Below are 17151 nucleotides of genomic sequence, written 5' to 3' on the forward strand. Positions count from 1 at the left end.
TTCCCCACTGTAAGGGCAGCTCTCGCCTTGCTGTTTCTGTGCTGGGGGAGTGGGGTGAGCTGAGCATGCAACTCTAGGAATGAACTTCTGCCTCTAAAAGTTCTAGAACCACTGATTGTCCCACCACTCATTAGACAGGCTCAAAACTCCCACTCCACCAAATGTGGTTGTTCCATGAATAGCCTCTGCATTTATTTTCCAGTTAGACTCAGTTGAGTCTTTGAATGCTGAGTCTTTGGGAATGTAACACTAGAATGCCTATCCAGAGTGCAGCATGTTTTTGCCAATACAATTCAATGCTATGCTCCAAGAGTGGTGAGGAAATTGAGGCAGGGAATTGCGTATAGGGTTTTATTATTTTTTTGTCCAGATCTGTATACTTATTGTGCTTGCCAACAGAGAGTGGTTTTTGGGAACCCTTGTAAAGTCTGTGTGTCTGTGTTCAACTACTACATATCATTGAAGAGGTGAACTGTGTACCCAGAGTGCCCACAATGTTGAAGCTTTGGGAAAAGGGTGTGTTTCAGTCTGCGGGGTCAGTGCTGGCCTGGGTGCTTAAGACAGCTAGGTCGTCTGGTCCTTTTCTGGGAAGTGGAATTAGGAGCCTCTGCCCTGGAAGTGTACCAGAGAAGCCAAGGGAAAAGGCAGTTGTTGCAGCCTATTCAGGCCAAGGGTAGCTTAAGAGCACAAATCAAGCATATTGGGACCCAAACACAGCAGTCTTGTGAATGTCCAGCAGAGGGAGCTTTATCAGAGCTGTGACTGGATAATCATTGTAATTGCTGTTCATCCATGTGTCCTTTTTGTGTATAATTCTTTTAGTTTTCAGTCTTCTGAAATATCAAACCTTGAGTGTATATATAAAATATAAACAAACTGTCTCTTTCATATAAGAACAAATTTAAACAACAACCCAATATCACTAGAAGTGAAAGTACAGATTCCAATATCTATTTGAAGGTGTCGTATTGTCATCTAGAATCATATTTTTAGTGATATATCTTTATTATGCCTAATTTTATATTTCTTGAGGAACCAAAATTGCCATTCAATGTGCATTTGGGGCTCTTAAAAATGTATGATTGGGCCCTATTTGTTTCTGTAACTAATTAATTGCACTTCCAATTCTCTTTTAAACAGGTACAAATCTGAACTTGAAAGAAGTTAGCAAACATTGATTACAGGAGACTTATCATTTAGGAGTACACCACAGAAGAATTTTGCTGCTCCTTTAACACCAAATCAAAATCACAATGGTAACCCCCCCACCCACCGTGTCTAGTATGCAATTGAATAAAATGTAAATTCCTTTGAAAGTACATGTCACTCCAGAAAGCATAAAAGAAAACAAAAGGTGAATTGTTTGGCTTATAATCTGCCAATGTCTGTAATTTTCCAATATTTGAAAATTAATTCCCATGAGTGAATATGTAGGAATTTAAGTGAGCATGCTTTATGAGTCCGAGAATATGCTTTGTCTTGATTCAGGGGAGGTACAAATGCAGATACTAATATAGACATAACATATGTACATCCTAACTAATTATGTTCTAGAACAAAATATTCAGGTGAAGTTTTCATTAAAAACAATTGAAATTCAGTTTCGCTGGCTGGCGAATCGGGGGCTTGAGGGATTTAGGAGTAAGTGCTCAGAGTTCAAAATGCTTACCAGTGACAATGTACCATCGCACAATTGGCTTGAGTTTAGGGTTGTGAAATTCAGAATCTACAATACAAAACAAAACACACAAATTTCATGGACACTAAAACAAGGTACTGCCATTTGACTTGCATTTGGCTACCTGACTAACTGGAGTTGGAGATCAGTCCTTGTTCTCATTTGAAAGCTGAGATTTCAGATGCTTTCAGAAGATGCAAAACATTCTGGCTATGGTGTTCCTTGAGAAAGTGGCTGCTACAGTTATGAAGGAAGTGGAGAGAAGCAAGATAGGAATCTGAGTGATGTGACTTTAGGCTGAGTTTTCAAATGTGTGGTGAGTCCCATTAGCAAGAAGTTAGGTATCCAACTCCCACTGACTTTTCTTTTTAAGCTCCTTTGAATCTCAATGCCTGATTTTTCAGTCATGTTACAAACGAATGTTAATGCCAGGGGGACGGGGGGAAAAAATTCTTCATTCAGGCCATATTACAATATACATTTGTACCCCTGGTATTGGTCCCTGAGTCTAGTGGTTGCATTTTCATTGTTGCACTGAGTTCCAGATCTCAGGTTTCAGTCCCTGAATTATTCAGTTTTATTGGTTTTAGAACTCCCTTTGAGTCGTTTTCTTAATATATCACTACAGATTAATGAGAGCTGTTGCTTTTATCACCCTTGTCTAATATTAGACATAAGAAATGGAATAGGAAAGATATTATGTATAAAATGAACCAGATTATTAGCAAATATTCATTGTCAATTTGTAGAGTCTAAGTTTGAAGAACTCCAAGAAAAATACAATAAAGAGTTGAAGAAAGAAAAAAACTGGAGGCAGATCTGAGAAATATCCAGATTAAAGTATGGGTATAGAGTATCTCAGCATTATAATCTCATTTAATGTGTGAAATGGAGAAAGGTGCAGTTCTTCAAAATTAGCCATATGATTTTTCAGGGAAACTGGTAAAATTAAATTTGCTCACTGGTCATGCCATTGAGATTAAAGTATAGATTTAAGAAGAGTAAGCAGTGGGTATGGTTAATTTCCTGGCAGCATTTTAGAAAAGTTAGTACTAATTAGAATACACAAAAAGGACTTTTTAAACATATTGTTTTCATGTAAATAATCACACAGTATTGGGGCCCTTAGTGCTTTAGTCAAAAACCCCATTCAAATGTTAGATGTATTGAAAAACCAAGTTCTGTAAGTATCAATAGCAGCTTTTTTGTATTTTTAGAACATAAGACTGGCCCTACTGGATCAGACCAATGATCCATATAGCCCATTATCCTGGCTTCCAGATGGTGCCAGATGCTTCAGAGGGAATGAACAGAACAGGGCAATTTATTGAGTGATCCATCCCCTGTCATCCAGTCCCGGCTTCTGGCAGTCAGAGGTTTAGGGACAGAAAAATATCTGATATTAGAGCCAAAACATGTTTTTGGAGTCCAGGTATTTTATAAAAGGAAGTGCAAATAAATGAGTCTCTTTTTTGTGTGTGGAATGATTTACATGTAGAATTCTTGCTAATGCGATCACCACACATTTGGAGATGAATAGAGCCCATAGTCTAAAATGTAGCTATATTTGTCCACAGAACACAAAGGAGGATCAGAACTAATTTACAGTAAGTCTAGAATGAAGTACAAAAATGAATGTTATGCATGTCAACATCTAGCTTTACAAAACTGATCTGATGGTGAGGAATGTGCAGGGAAGGTACCTCAATATTAATTGATAGGATGCCCAACAAAAAACTTGATCTACTAAATATAAGGAACCACAAGTCAAACTTCTTATCCTTGAGATGCTGGCCAGCTTAGATATATTTGAATTGCAGATAGTATTCTCCCAACGCTCTTCAGCTGCTTGTGATGTTAATCGGTACAGTATTCCAGTCAGTTGACTGCTGGAGGTATAAAAGCAGACTCATGTGAATCATATAGTACTTTGTGTTGATGGATGATCTGTGTCGCTGACTCTGTTATCAAAAATTGTAACTGACAGCTTGACCAATTGCCCTATCTTATTTCCACCATACAGTAGTGAACTAATTCTCTTATGAATTGTCAGCTGTGTAAAGGTAGATATGCTTTCCCCCCCTCTTTTTAAATAGAAAATAAATCATTCTCATCCTCAAAGTACTAAGAGTCACAGAGAGATTGCTCGGCATCAGGCTTCTTCATCGGTGTTCTCGTGGCAACAAGAAAAGACACCAAGCTGTCCTTCATCCAGCAGTCAAGAAACCCTTTTAAAGAGAAGTTTTACTTTTCCCATTCTCCATGGGAACAAGAGGCAACTCCTAGCCACCGTGGCTTAAGATCAAAGAAGACAGATTTCAACAACAGTTTCTTTGACAATTGCAATAATTCTTCTGTCATCGAGCAATTAAAAACACAGAACCAAGGTATCTTGCAAGTGTAGTTGACTTTAAATCTATTTTGTAAATAAGAACATCTTATTTTTTTAAAGATAATTAAAACCCTCTGTGTTTAAGGAAACAGAGGGTCCTGTGGCACCTTTAAGACTAACAGAAGTATAGGGAGCATAAGCTTTCGTGGGTAAGAACCTCACTTCTTCAGATGCAAGTGTTTAAGGACTTCACCGAAGACTGTTTTATATATAAAATAGGGGTAAAATACCTACTCAATTTGTAAGATGTTTTGAGATCTCTGGGTAAAAAACACTATGTACATGTTTATTAATTATTTTATTGATTTATAAAGTTTTTCCAGTATGAAAAAATTAACGGAGCTAAGAAACTGACTTGTTTTATTGTGTTTTTTAATTTAATTCTTTGGAAGATTCTGTAGAGTAATCTGTTCTATCAAGAACTCATTTTTCATGGGGATCCTTGCCTGGTTAAACTAAAACCATAGTAGAATGAGCATCTGGAGCTTCTTCAACTGAGAAGTCTTTCCCCCCACAATCCCCCCTGCGGCTACACTAGAGAGCTTAAGCTTAAGCTCTCTAGTGTAGCCACTCTAAGCCGATGGGATAGAGATCTCCCACTGGCTTAATTACTCCGGGCCCCGCAAGCGGTGGTAGCTATGTCTCCTGCCGACACAGTGCTGTCCACACTGACGCTTAACTCTGTGTAAGTTATGTTGCTCAGGTGGGTGACTAATTCACACGACTGAGCAACACAACTTATGTCGACTTAAGCTGTAGTGTAGCCATAGTGTCAGTGCAGCTGTGCAGAATATTCCCTTGGAAGTCTTTGTAAACATTTAATAAACACTATAGGATGAACCTTATCTTCAGCAGATAAGGTGACCGGTGACTTAAGGCCATTTCATGTCTTCTGCTCTGCCATCTGTCTTTGGTCTTCAGATTTTCTGTCAGTAAATTTTGTTACATTGTTGGGACAGTATCTGTATCCTACATTTTTTTTTTTCAGTGACTGGATGGGTCTCCTTTCTTAGATTTCTACTTTAATCCAATTAAGCCAAAATCGTTGGCAAATGGTCTTCGGAAAAGATAATTTTTTAAATGGTAATGCTGTTCTGCAGGATAGTCGTCTCAATTCAAACACTCACCCTTTGCTTACCGTTAGTTTAAATGGGAAGAGTTTTCATTCAAGGCTTAGTTTATATGCACGGTCACATCGTAAAGTTAATTGCAAACCTAAGATGAAGTTTCAGCTTTGGAAGCCTGAAGGTTGTTTTTTTTTGTTTGATTGGGGGGGGGGGTGATGGGTGGGGGAGGAGGAAGGGGATGGGGCAGGGTGAAGGGTCAATGACCGAAAAAAGGAAAATTCTCAACTGCTGTTGGCTGCCATCTGTTTGTTTGCAGATAGAGTACCAGTGGAATAGGTCTTCATAAAAGAATGATCAGATCATTTATTTCACATGCTAATAATCTGAAATTGATGATTACTGTTCTTCATGTGCAAAATTTCATTGAAGTCTGTGGAAAAGAAACTATAGATTCTGAGCCTCCCCAAACACACATGTGTATCATGACAAAAGCAGTTTCGATTTTTAGATACACAGTGTTTTAGTGATGTGAAAAAAGAGCCTATATTATATTTACTAAAGCCCCTTCCAAAAAGGGAGACATGCATTGAATAAGTTAAATGAACACCATTTGGTTAAATTTGGCCCAAAACACAGGTTTGTAATAGTTTTTCTTAAGAAGCAGCTTTTTCAAAACTTAAGACCAAAAAGAAATGTTTCAATAACGTTTTAGAAAATTCCAGTGGAGGTAGTTCTTATAAACAAAGAGCAATGATTCTCAAACTTTTGTACTGGTGACCCCTTTCACATAGCTAGCCTCTGAGAGTTCCACACCCCCCCCCGTATAAATTAAAAACACTTTTTAATATATTTAACACTATATTAAATGCTGGAGGCAAAGCAGGGTTTGCGGTGAAGGCTGACAGCTTGTGACCCCCCACATAATAGCCTCAAGACCCCCTGAGGGGTCCCGACCCCCAGTTTGAGAACCCCTGACAAAGAGCCTCTGCAAAATTTGTGGCCTAAACACTGTGATGTTGTGCCAATGCATAAGAAGCAGAAAATGAAGCTAGTAAAAAACAAAGTGAAACTGATCTACAGTCACTATCCAAGCTCAAAAAATAAACCTAAATTGTGCCAACTAGACTTTTAAAGGCCTTTCAATTTTCCTAATTTGATAATAGAGTCTTAAAATTTTTTATATTGCTACATATTTAACCTGATAAGCAGTTTTTAAGTAGTTATTTTTTTATTTGCATCTTATCAAGTGCATAGAATATGTCTAATTAGAATGTGTAGGCTGCTTTAAAGTACTAATACAGTAAATACCTTTTTAAGTAGAAGGCATCATATTAATCCTTTTTCTTTTAAATTAAGAATTAAACTTTAAAGTTCAAGAACTGGAATATCTGCTACAAGATCAAGAAAAAGAAAAGAAATTCCATATGAACAAACTTCAAGAAATTCAACTCCAGCTGGAGAAAACAAAATTGGAATTCACAGAAAAAAGATTCTGCTTTGCACAAAATTAGAGATGAATTGAATAGAATGACAGCACAACATGATCAAGGTACTGCCCAGGCACTGTACCATGTTGCACCAGGCCTCTTCTGGCTGCTTTTATAATGATTGTTAGCAGTAGTGTGTGTCAAACATTCAGTCATATTTACAAGATTCAAGATACTTGAATAATGTTTTTTAGAACATCCTGAGGATAATGAATTGAAAGTATGCATTATGTTGGACAACCTTAAGTTCTTAATTAGCTTGCCATTTTCTGCAAGGGTCCAAGCACTTCTCAGCAGGTACTTAGCATCTTGCAGCCTCATGCCTTCGGGCATGATTCACTGAAGATCTGGAACATCTTCTCCAGTAGGGCCCTACCAAATTCACAGCCATGAAAAACGCATCACGGACCATGAACTATGGTCTTTTGTGTACTTTTACCCTATTCTATACAGATTCATGGGGGAGACCAGTGTTCCTCAAATTGAGGGTCCTTATTTCTGTGCTGCCTTCAGAGCTGGGCAGCCGGAGAGCAGTGCCTGTTGGCCAGGCAGCCAGTTCTGAAGGCAGTGCCCCACCTGCAACAGCGCAGAAGTGAGGGTGACAATACCATACCATGCCATCCTTACTTCTGTGCTGCTGCTGACAGTAGCTCTGCTTTCAGAGCTGGGCTCCCAGCGAGCAGCTACCACTCTCCGGCCTCCCAGCTTGAAGGCAGCGCCGCCACCAGCAGCAGTACAGTGGTAAGAGTAGCAGCACCGCAAACGCCCCCTCCCACAATAATATTGTGACCCCCCCCCGCCCACACACACACACACACCACCTTTTTGGATCAGGACCCTACAATTACAACACTGTGACATTTCAGATTTAAATAGCTGAAATCATGAAATTTATGGTTTTTAAAATCCTATGACGGTAAAATTGACCAAAATGGACTGTAGTCCCTACCAATAATATTACATAGAGCAAGAATGACACCTGGTGGCCAATTGTGACCTTAAAGGGACACTGTCATATAGTTTAACATTTTCAGCCTAAACTACCATAAATTCACGGGAAAGTTATTTGGATTCTAAACTATCGCAGGCTAAATACTTGGGTAAACTCGAGTTAAGAATGAGAGTCCCTTACAATAAATTTGTAGTAATTAAAACTAACAAGTATTAACTTTGAATTTCCTGTATTTTTAAGTTAAACGGAAATTGCAACCCAACATTTAAAAATTTGGAAATGTATCATTAAGGCTCTCAAACCACCTCAACTCTGCCTCGTCAGTGACTCTAGCCTCTAATCTTTCTTCCTGGAAAATGTGCTGTTTACAAGTCCTTCACATCAGAGTTTGCAAGATTAGGTCTCCATACTGAACTGGTGTTTTGATCAAGGGCTTTTTGTCCTGGCTCTAGGACAATTTGTAAAAGCCAGTGTATTATCGGTTTAGTGAACAGACCACTGCTATCCCTTTGTAACTTTTTCCCCTTCGAGTGGTTATCCATATGCACAGTTTGCTGACGGTGTGCAATGTACCCCACTCACCCATGTTCAGAGTCTCATGCACCTTGAGCAGCCTCATGTCCTGCACCGAGTGCATAAAAGGGTGGAGCAGGCCAGCCACCACTCAGTTGCTCTCATGCCTCCTGGCTTCAAGAAGAACATGGGCAGTGAGCAGTGCTAACAAAATAACTGGCTCTTTTCAAATTTGTGCATCGTATAGATAGGGATAGTTAGTTGTTGCCCATTGGCATTTTGCTTTTTTAACCAGAATAGCTATTTCTTTGGTGCCAGGATGGCTTCTTCTAAGTCCCCTGGATTTACATACTGCCCATCAAACAAGGGCACTATACCCTTTAATGTTTGGCATTTAAAATATTTATTTTGTCTGGGGGAATATCTCTGGAAAATGTTCTATTTGCAAGTCCTTCACTTGCAGGACCTGCAAATCTAGAGAAGCCCTGCTCCAGATGTACTTAATGGGTAAAGCAATGAGACTAGCTTCAGGCCCTGGGTCATATAATCATAGAATATCAGGGTTGGAAGGGACCTCAGGTGGTCATCTAGTCCAATTCCCTGCTCAAAGCCCAACTTATGCTACCTTATGTCCGGACAAAGCGTCTTTAGGACACATCCTGTGTTCCTACTGACAGTTGTCACAGACTTACATCTGAACTAGCAGATTCATCTGCCTCTATTTTTCTCTGAACCACCCGCTTCTAAGGCTGCTGCTATGCTCTCTATGTTGAATGTCAGACGTGCTTTGGCATGTTAATTTGCAAAGGATGAAATCTTTTAGATCTTCATCCAGTTAGGTGCATAGATGACTGTGTGAGGGCCTGTTTAATAAGTGGTTAATATGGATTCTCCTGCTTCATTCAGCATTTATTCTACAGAGCTTAGGCATCATCGCTGATATGTTTCTGTTGTGGAAATACGTAAAGCAGCTAGGCTGTTAGGTAGGGAAGACTGTGCCTCCCCAGACCCTCCATACAGTTTTGCACCCCGATGTGGCCCTCGGGCCAAAAAATTTGCCCACCCCTGCTTTAGGAGCAGAGGGACTTGCCTACTTTCAAATGTTAGGCTGTCTTTTATTTTGATCTTAACTCTGAATTACCTTGGTTTCTAATGCTTGATTTTGTTTGTTTTTAATAACTGCAGCATTATTATGAATTTAAAAAAACACTTACATGTACTGTCAACTTTACTCACAGATGTTAATGATTTGTTTGGTTTGGTTTCTGCCTGGGGATTTTCTTGATTATTTTTTTAAGACATTTTGAAATCTTTTCCATGCAAAGAAAGAAAGCTGGCAGAGAGTCCCCGGTGTTATGCAGAGAACAATGGGGGAGCTAAGTAACAGGGAACATTGTAGTGCTTAGAAGTATGATAGGGGTTAACCAGTCTGTATTCCTCAGGTTCTGTTGTTACCAGGAGGACTGCAGGTTCTGGTGGAGCTTCTGAACTTTGCAGGCACTCTGAGTTGAGATTAGTGGAGAAACTCTGAGGGGCTACAGGAATTCCTGAGAACATGGGGAAGTCCAGCTGAATATTTTGGCCTCTGCCAATTGCTGCAGCTCCACAATTTTCCTGTGCATTTGGTAGAACATTGTAGCTCATGCAAGTCATGGATTCCATGATTCTTCATATTTATCTTTAGCTTAACTCTTTTCCCATCCCCTTTGTGCCCCTCCATACACACTTAGATGACAGAAGTTATGTTGCCGTGGAGAAAGGGACCTCCACATGTGTCTTCTGTAGATGTGATGGTTGTCACCTACCCTTTGCTGTCAGGGTTTTAATGGATGCATGCAGATTCTGCTGCCTACTTAAGAATGTTACACCCTATCTACAGGATGCTGAAGATTATACCATCAGATGAATGGGGGTTAAGAATTTCCCTCTGGAGAGGTACAGTAAGGGCTGTTCTTTCCTACCTCTGTGAGGAGCCCATCGAGAGACGGTCTTGGCTGGGAGAAGGTTGAGGCCAGGGACATTGAGCCAATCCAGTGTTATTACCATGTTTGTATACAGATGTTCAAGTAATTTAACAATGAGAACTTTTGAGCTGTGACTAGGCCCTCTCCACTTCAGTGACTGATAGCAAATTGCGAGGAAAGATTGATTGGTTGCTACTTCTGATGTCACAATGATGCTACTTATGAATCACCTGAGTTACTGAGCAAATTGCAGAGGAAAGATTGATTGGTTGCTACTTCTGATGTCACAATGATGCTACTTATAAATCACCTGAGTTACTGGCATAGCTCTGTCACCATAACCTCTAGGTGTGACTGTTAAGAGTTTTTCTTATTACAGTCTAGCTTCTTTAAATGAGTTGGAAATCTGATTGAATTACAAATTATATTATTAAATATGGAATATATGAAGAGTCTGGGGTGGTCTGTCACTGGAATATTCAAAGCCAAGGAAAAGGTGAGAGAACAAGTGGTGAATTTTATTAATATTGTGATTTTTTTTTAAATTGTTTTCTTTGGCAAAGTAAGAAACTACTTTATGCAGAAAATTAATGTCATCTAAAGTGTAACTCTGCTAAACTTGGAAAGTAGATTAATTTATTATACTGTGAAACAGGCATTTTTAGTTCCATTTTAAATGCCAATGTCAACCTGTTGGGTGAGAACCAAATCCACTTCAATTTAGGCTGAAACAATTTATTTTAGCCTTTATTATATATGTTTTCAGACAATGCTATTATCACCTATGAATTACATAAACATGCAAAAAAAGATAAGACAAGAAAAGGAAATGCTCAAGTTATCTTTCTTGGGGACAGGGTGACTCTTTTCAAATCTCTGCTATGCTTGGCTATTTTTCCTCTGTATCTTCTCCACTATTATGTCAATCATCTATTTTTTTAATCCTCTGTTCTGTAACTTTGCACAGACTCAATATAGCAAGCTACCTCATCTGTGTCTTTATCCGTATATATTCCACTCTAACCCCCTAATTAAAAGATTCTCCTGCATAAATCACAATAACTAACCCAAATTAATACATTTTTTGCTTATTCTGCTAAAACTTACTTATATCTATGTAGTTCCCAATGAATCTATTCCTTGCTGTCATGCTCACTGGCTCCATGCAGTTGTACTTACATTACAGCAATTTTTATTCTTTTTACTCATCTGTTTTTGTGGTCTTGAGTTTTTACTTGTTGGACGGGTGGAGGATGAGGGATTGTACCTGACTTACTGAAAGCTAACAGCTCTCTTCTCTACCCTGCTCTCTCCTTGGTCAAGAACTTTATTTCTGAGACACACAATCAGTTTTCTGATTTACAGACTGTTTCAGCAAAATCTGATGATCTAAAGCAGCAGAAATACATACAAAAAGCAAAAATTCCTTCCTATTTTCTTATAGTCTTATATATAATAATTTCTCTAACATTACTTAGTACATATTTGACTAACACAATTCATTACACAGTTCTCCAACAAAGCTTAACTATGTATGTGCTTGCTCATGGTGGCTCCATAATTTACAGTAGAACTTCAGAGTTACGAACACCAGAGTTACAAACTGATCAGTCAACCACACAAATCTCATTTGGAACCAGAAGAACACAATTAGGCAGCAGCAGAGACACCCCCTTTCCCTCCCACCCCCCCGCAAAAGGCAAATACAGTACTGTATTGTGTTAAACTACTAAGAAATAAAGCAAAAGAAGCATTTTTTCACATCCCTTTAAAATTATATTCAAGTAAATTGTTCATCTTCTATTTTAAAAGCATCCAACCATGAAGATGATTTAAATCTTAGCAGCAGTTCACTTTTTTATTACCTTTAAAAATAGTTACTTGTCTTAAAGAAAAGATTTCAGAAAATAAAAATGTGTTCTGTGGAGAGAAAAACAGTTATTCTGCTAGGACAGCTTTCTGTGTAAATTGGTTGTAAGTCTCCCTAACATGCTGTGAATACAATGAAACTGTAAGAGGCAAAGGAGCGGCGGTAGTATTGTGTTCTGAGAAAATGTATAGTAGTGTGCTTTGGACAACTTTCAGACTTTTATCAGCAGATTGTTTTCACAATAGAAATTACCCTGGGAATTTATTAAATGGGGTTTCAGTGTACTCTAGTTCTTTATAAACCACCAAAATTACAAGCAATATATTATTTTAATAAAATGACAGATAAACTGAAACACTTCTAATAGGAGAATTTCCTCTATGACAGATAAACTGAAACACTTCTAATAGGAGAATTTCCTCTAAAAAGGAAATTCTTAGCATATTGATTTTCAGTTTAAAATTTCAGTCTAACCTACTTTAAACAATGAAAATTCTTCTGTTCTTGCTGTTCAAAATAGTTCACTCATTTTTTTCAGTTGAATCAATGTGCTGATTCACTGTAAATTGAAAGTTGCATTGAATTTATCTCTTGTGCCTAAACACTTCTAGTTTTTTTTTAGTTTTTGCTGCTCATTTATTGAAACTTAGCAAACACCTGTACTATAGCCAAGTGTAATCTGTTATCAGTTTGGGATGGGATACCTGTGTGGGTGTTCACTAGGTCATGGAAGACTGTAAGCAGTTTTGGGGCAGAGACCATGACTTCCTCGTATGTATGTGGTCTTTTTTTTTTTTTTAACAGTGCCTACTAAAGTGGGGTTTCAATCCTGATTGCGGGGGCGGGATTGCTATTGTAGTACAAATAATAAGTATTCCCCTTGCATCACTGTGATTTATGATTAAACTTTTTATAGACTGAAATGATGGAGCAAACCATGGAAAGAGTACAGAAATGGCAAAGAGAAGTTGAAATTAATCGTCGCTCCTTAGAAGAGAAAAGAAAAGAACGGGAAAAGGTAAGACAAGACCCATTTTTTCACAAGTTTAAAGTTGCCTCCAGACTGCTGTTACCAGAGTGAACAAGTTGTTCCTTGAGTATTTGTCCATGTAGATCCCACTCTAGGTGCATATGTGCCTCAGGCACGCAAGATTGGATTCTTCTTCTTTGAATGCTTGCTCATGTTGATTCCATATTTGATGTGTGCGCGCCCCCTAGGGCCGGCTTTGGCAACCTCTGGAGCCCTGTGCTTATGCGCTGGTACATTGGGCCCTGCTGGTCCCATGCCCTCTCAGTTCCTTCTTTCCACCAGTGACGGTTGTTGGAACGCTTCCTGTTTTCACAAGTCCGATAGTGGTTTCTCTAACTTTGGACTCTGAGTTTTTCTTGTATATCGTTACTGTAGTGTTAGCATTTAGGAGCGGAATCCCATTAGGGACATAGCCCCAAGGACGGGGTATGGCCGGGTCCCTGGGGTTTAAGCCATGGGCTGGGTGCAGCAAACCTATGTCTATTAGTGACATGAACACGAGCTGCCTTAAGTGCCTCAGAGAGGCGCATATTAAAGAGAAGTGTAGGATCTGCAAAAACTTCAGACCTCGCACTCTTAAAGACAGGGATATCTGATTAAAGCCATGTTGATGGAGGCTGCCCTGTGCCCTGCGTTGGAACCATGCCGCTGGAGATTGTGGTGCTCAAGTGTAGTTGGCTACAGCAACTACACTTCCCCAAGTGAGGGACCTTCCTGGGACCAAAGTATTGTATTCCTGGACCTAATGATCTCCCCCCTGTCCCTGTTAGAGCCTTTATCACCTCTCTATCAAGACAGGATTTTTGGTGACTGTTATCTCTGCTCAAAGGATAAGCTAGATTTAGGTGTTAATGGCAGGACCTCTTTTACTATATTTCACAAAGACAAGATGACTGTTCTTTGATCTCGCCCTAGGTTCTTATTCAGAGTGGTCTCAGGTTTTGTTTGCATCAGGGCATAGACCCTCAGTGTTTTCCCCAAAACCTCATTTGACTCCTGGAGAGGCAAAACTTCATATGAGTGGTGTCTTTAGGGCACTTTTCTATCACCTCCATAGAACAACGCCTTTCCATAACTGGCCTAGAACTTTTTTTGTAATATTTGGGACAGGTCTAGAGGGCTCATTATTTCAACCCAGAGACTTTTGAAATGGATATTTGACTGCATAAAGATCTTCTGTGAACTAAATAAATTAGATCCACCTTCTCATATTATAGGGTTACCATATAGCCTTAGCAAGCAAAAAAGAGGACGGGAGGAGCCCCGCCCTAGCCCCACCCAGTCCTGCCCTAGCCCCACCCCTGCCCCTCCCACTTCCCGCCCCCCTCAGAACCCACAACCCTCTCCCCAGCTCCTTGTCCCCTGACTGCCCCCTCCTGGGACCCCTGCACCTAACTGCCCCCCAGGACTCCACCCCCTACCTAAGCCTCCCTGCCTCTTCTCCCCTGACTGCCCCCTCCTGAGACCCCCCCCAACTGTCCCCCGGGACCCTACCCGCTACCTGCCCAAAACCTTATCCATACTCCCCCCAGGAAGCTCCCCAGAAAGGGGGGTGCGTGTGTGTGTGCGTGCATATTAAGATACCTGCTGATGCTACACTGTGCACTGTCAACCCAAAAGAACCCAATCTCATGCACATGGGGCACGTGCACACCTAGAGCAGGATCCATGTAGCCAAAACAGCTCAAAAGAAGCCAGTTAGTGTAAAGAAAATAACTTTTTTGTAACATGATATTCTGATTTTGCCACTAAGGGGCAAATTTTAGTAGCTCGTATTCAAATTGAGGGAAAGTTAGTGGGAAAATATTTTAAGTATCTCCACTCTGACCTTCCCTCTTTCATTTTTTTTCTCCTTTGTCACACTCTCCCTTGCTACTTTTATTTGGATTTTTTCTTTTCTTTTAGTTTGGCAGCTGGATGGATCTGCATTTGTTAGTGAAACAATTTATTGGCCTACCACGAATTAAATTGACTAAAGCCATGTTCCTTACCTGTTGATAATAGTAGTCTGGTGGTTATAACTTGGTAAGAGGAAGTGAATCCGTATTTCTTCAAGGTAGGCTGGGCAGGCAGGCTACCAATTTGTTCACCTCTAATTTATAGTTAGACGATAAAAAAATCAGAAAAAAGCGTGAACATTTTGCTAGTAATTGGCTCACTTATTCCTGAGTGTGACCCTCCCCACCTGCCTTCTTCTGCTCCTGGCAGGCCAGCCCAGGGTAGGAGTGGGCCTTTGGAAAGGTTATGAGGGCAGAGGGGCTGGGGGTAAGTGGGGGAGACAAAGATTTGGGGAAATGGATCACTGGGATCCAAGAGGGTTGGGGACTTCATAGGATGGGTCTCTGGCTGGCAATGAGAGTGGGAACAGGCTGTGGGGGTACTTGAGGACATGGGATGGAGCAGGTGTCTTGCTGGAGGATAGGAGGGTGCTTAGGAGAAAGCAGAGGGGAAGCACTAGCACTTCACTACCTTCTCCATCTGACAAACCTGCTATGATTTGTTAGAGGGGAGTCCTGCAACTGCTGCCAAGAGAAGTTTGGCAGAGAGGTTTGTTGCCAGGAGACGCCACTAGTGCTTTCCCTTCCCTATCTTCCTCCACTTTCTGCTCCCCCACTTAGCTCTCTCTTTTCCTTACCAACCTCAACACCCTCTACTAAAAGTTCCGTGCCCCTCATAGCCCTATTCCCCCACATAAATTCCCTCTCAAATTCATGTAGAGCCCCAACCATAAGGACCGTGGGGCTGGGAAGAAGCCTCAAAAACTAATTATACCTGGATGGATATCTACTTTGCATCTCCTAAAGATTGCAGGAGATGGGCTGGATTCCTAAGGATCTTCGGAGGTGTGCATTAGTGAAGTTCTGCTCCCCCAGAACTGAGGCGGGAGGAGTGAATGCCCCTCTACCAAACTTCTGTTGCTACTCAGTCTTATGTTAAGTCAAATTGAAAAAAACTAAGGCAGTTTCCTCACAAAAAACATTTTTACAGCAGTAAGTTAAACATGTAATCATAGCAAAGAAGGGATTTTTTTCCCCCAAAGGATCATGATTATTGGGGATTAGTCTGGTTGCTTAGTTGTAATGCTCAATGTTGTTATGGAGATCTACTTTTGAATTGATATATAAGCTTCATTCCATTATTTGCTAGTATTTTTTTGATCCACCTGTATTGGTGTAACAGATTCAGTAGGCTACTCTGATTGGCCAAACTGAGTCATGGCCATTAGTGGCCATAACCGAATTTAGGCTTTACTTAAAAATGGTTTTTAAACTCTTTTTGCTTCTGTAAGAGAGGGCTTTAGTGTAATTGGTAACTATTTACAGAGACTATTTACTGTCCCTCCCCCATGTTTTCCAGTGTTAATAGTTATAGTAACTTGACTAGAAACATGTAACAGGAGTGTGTTTCTCCCTCCTCGCTCCCCCTCCCCCATCTTCTACATTTCTAGGAAGTATTACGTCAGCTCCGTGCCTTACAGACAGTGGCTCAGCAGTGCAAGGAGATGAAACTCAACCAGGACTTGCAGCAAGCCAAGAACGATTACAATGGTCTACGGGCAGAACTTGACAACGTAGGATTTTTAATATCTGAACTATTCAAATGGAAGTGGTGATGCTGAGTTTTTATTTCATGTAAAATTTTAACTGTCCTCTTTTTTGTGTTTAAAGATCTATACATGACTAATATTTATGATGGGAATGAATACAATGGTCATGTGACAGAAGCATGCGTCTAAACCAGGCCTGCTGGTTTAGATGCATGGCAGCCTGTAGTCATTCAAGAGAGAGACCCCCTCACCACGCGCCAAAAGTTCAGAGAGACTCTCTCTCCTTAGTTCCCAGGCAGAGAGCCTGTGAAGAGGACAGGTGACAATTTTCCAGAACTCTAAGGCAGAAGACTTTGGGGGGAAGAGATTTACAAGGAACTGGAAACTGTGCAGGGATAAGCCTCCATTGATGGACCTGCAGGATGCAGAAATCCCAGCTAAGAGAGGGGCTGGACTGCAGGGATGGGCATGTTCTGATAAAAACCTGGAAAAACTTGAGGCATTATAAACGGAAAGGAATAATTGAGGCTGATAAGGGTATGTTTGAGTGTTGTGTTATGATAATAAACCAAACTGGAAGAGAGCACTACTGTAAAATTGCCACATGTGATAGCTGGTTTGATGCAAGATTGAAGGTAAACTGAGGTAGCA

At 40.3% G+C, this 17151-nt stretch overlaps 1 protein-coding gene across 3 annotated transcripts in view; it reads left to right on the forward strand.

Annotated features, from left to right (window-relative positions):
- Nucleotides 1–1152: 1152 nt before the first annotated feature.
- The window catches only part of LOC135978660 (centromere protein F-like), a 35794-nt gene continuing 19795 nt past the window's right edge, over nt 1153–17151 (forward strand). Inside the window, exons 1-4 of one of the 3 annotated variants that reach the window (XM_065579526.1) lie at nt 1153–1256; nt 6494–6686; nt 12840–12941; nt 16402–16524. In XM_065579526.1, the coding sequence (XP_065435598.1) occupies nt 6678–6686; nt 12840–12941; nt 16402–16524 (234 nt within the window). In that variant the 5' untranslated portion in view covers nt 1153–1256; nt 6494–6677. Of the gene's footprint in view, nt 1257–6471; nt 6687–12839; nt 12942–16401; nt 16525–17151 lie in introns of those variants that run through there. The other 2 variants (XM_065579524.1, XM_065579525.1) reach the window with 2 other exon arrangements.

The sequence above is a fragment of the Chrysemys picta genome, unplaced genomic scaffold (genome assembly GCF_011386835.1).
Source record: "Chrysemys picta bellii isolate R12L10 unplaced genomic scaffold, ASM1138683v2 scaf370, whole genome shotgun sequence".
NCBI lineage: Eukaryota > Metazoa > Chordata > Testudines > Emydidae > Chrysemys > Chrysemys picta.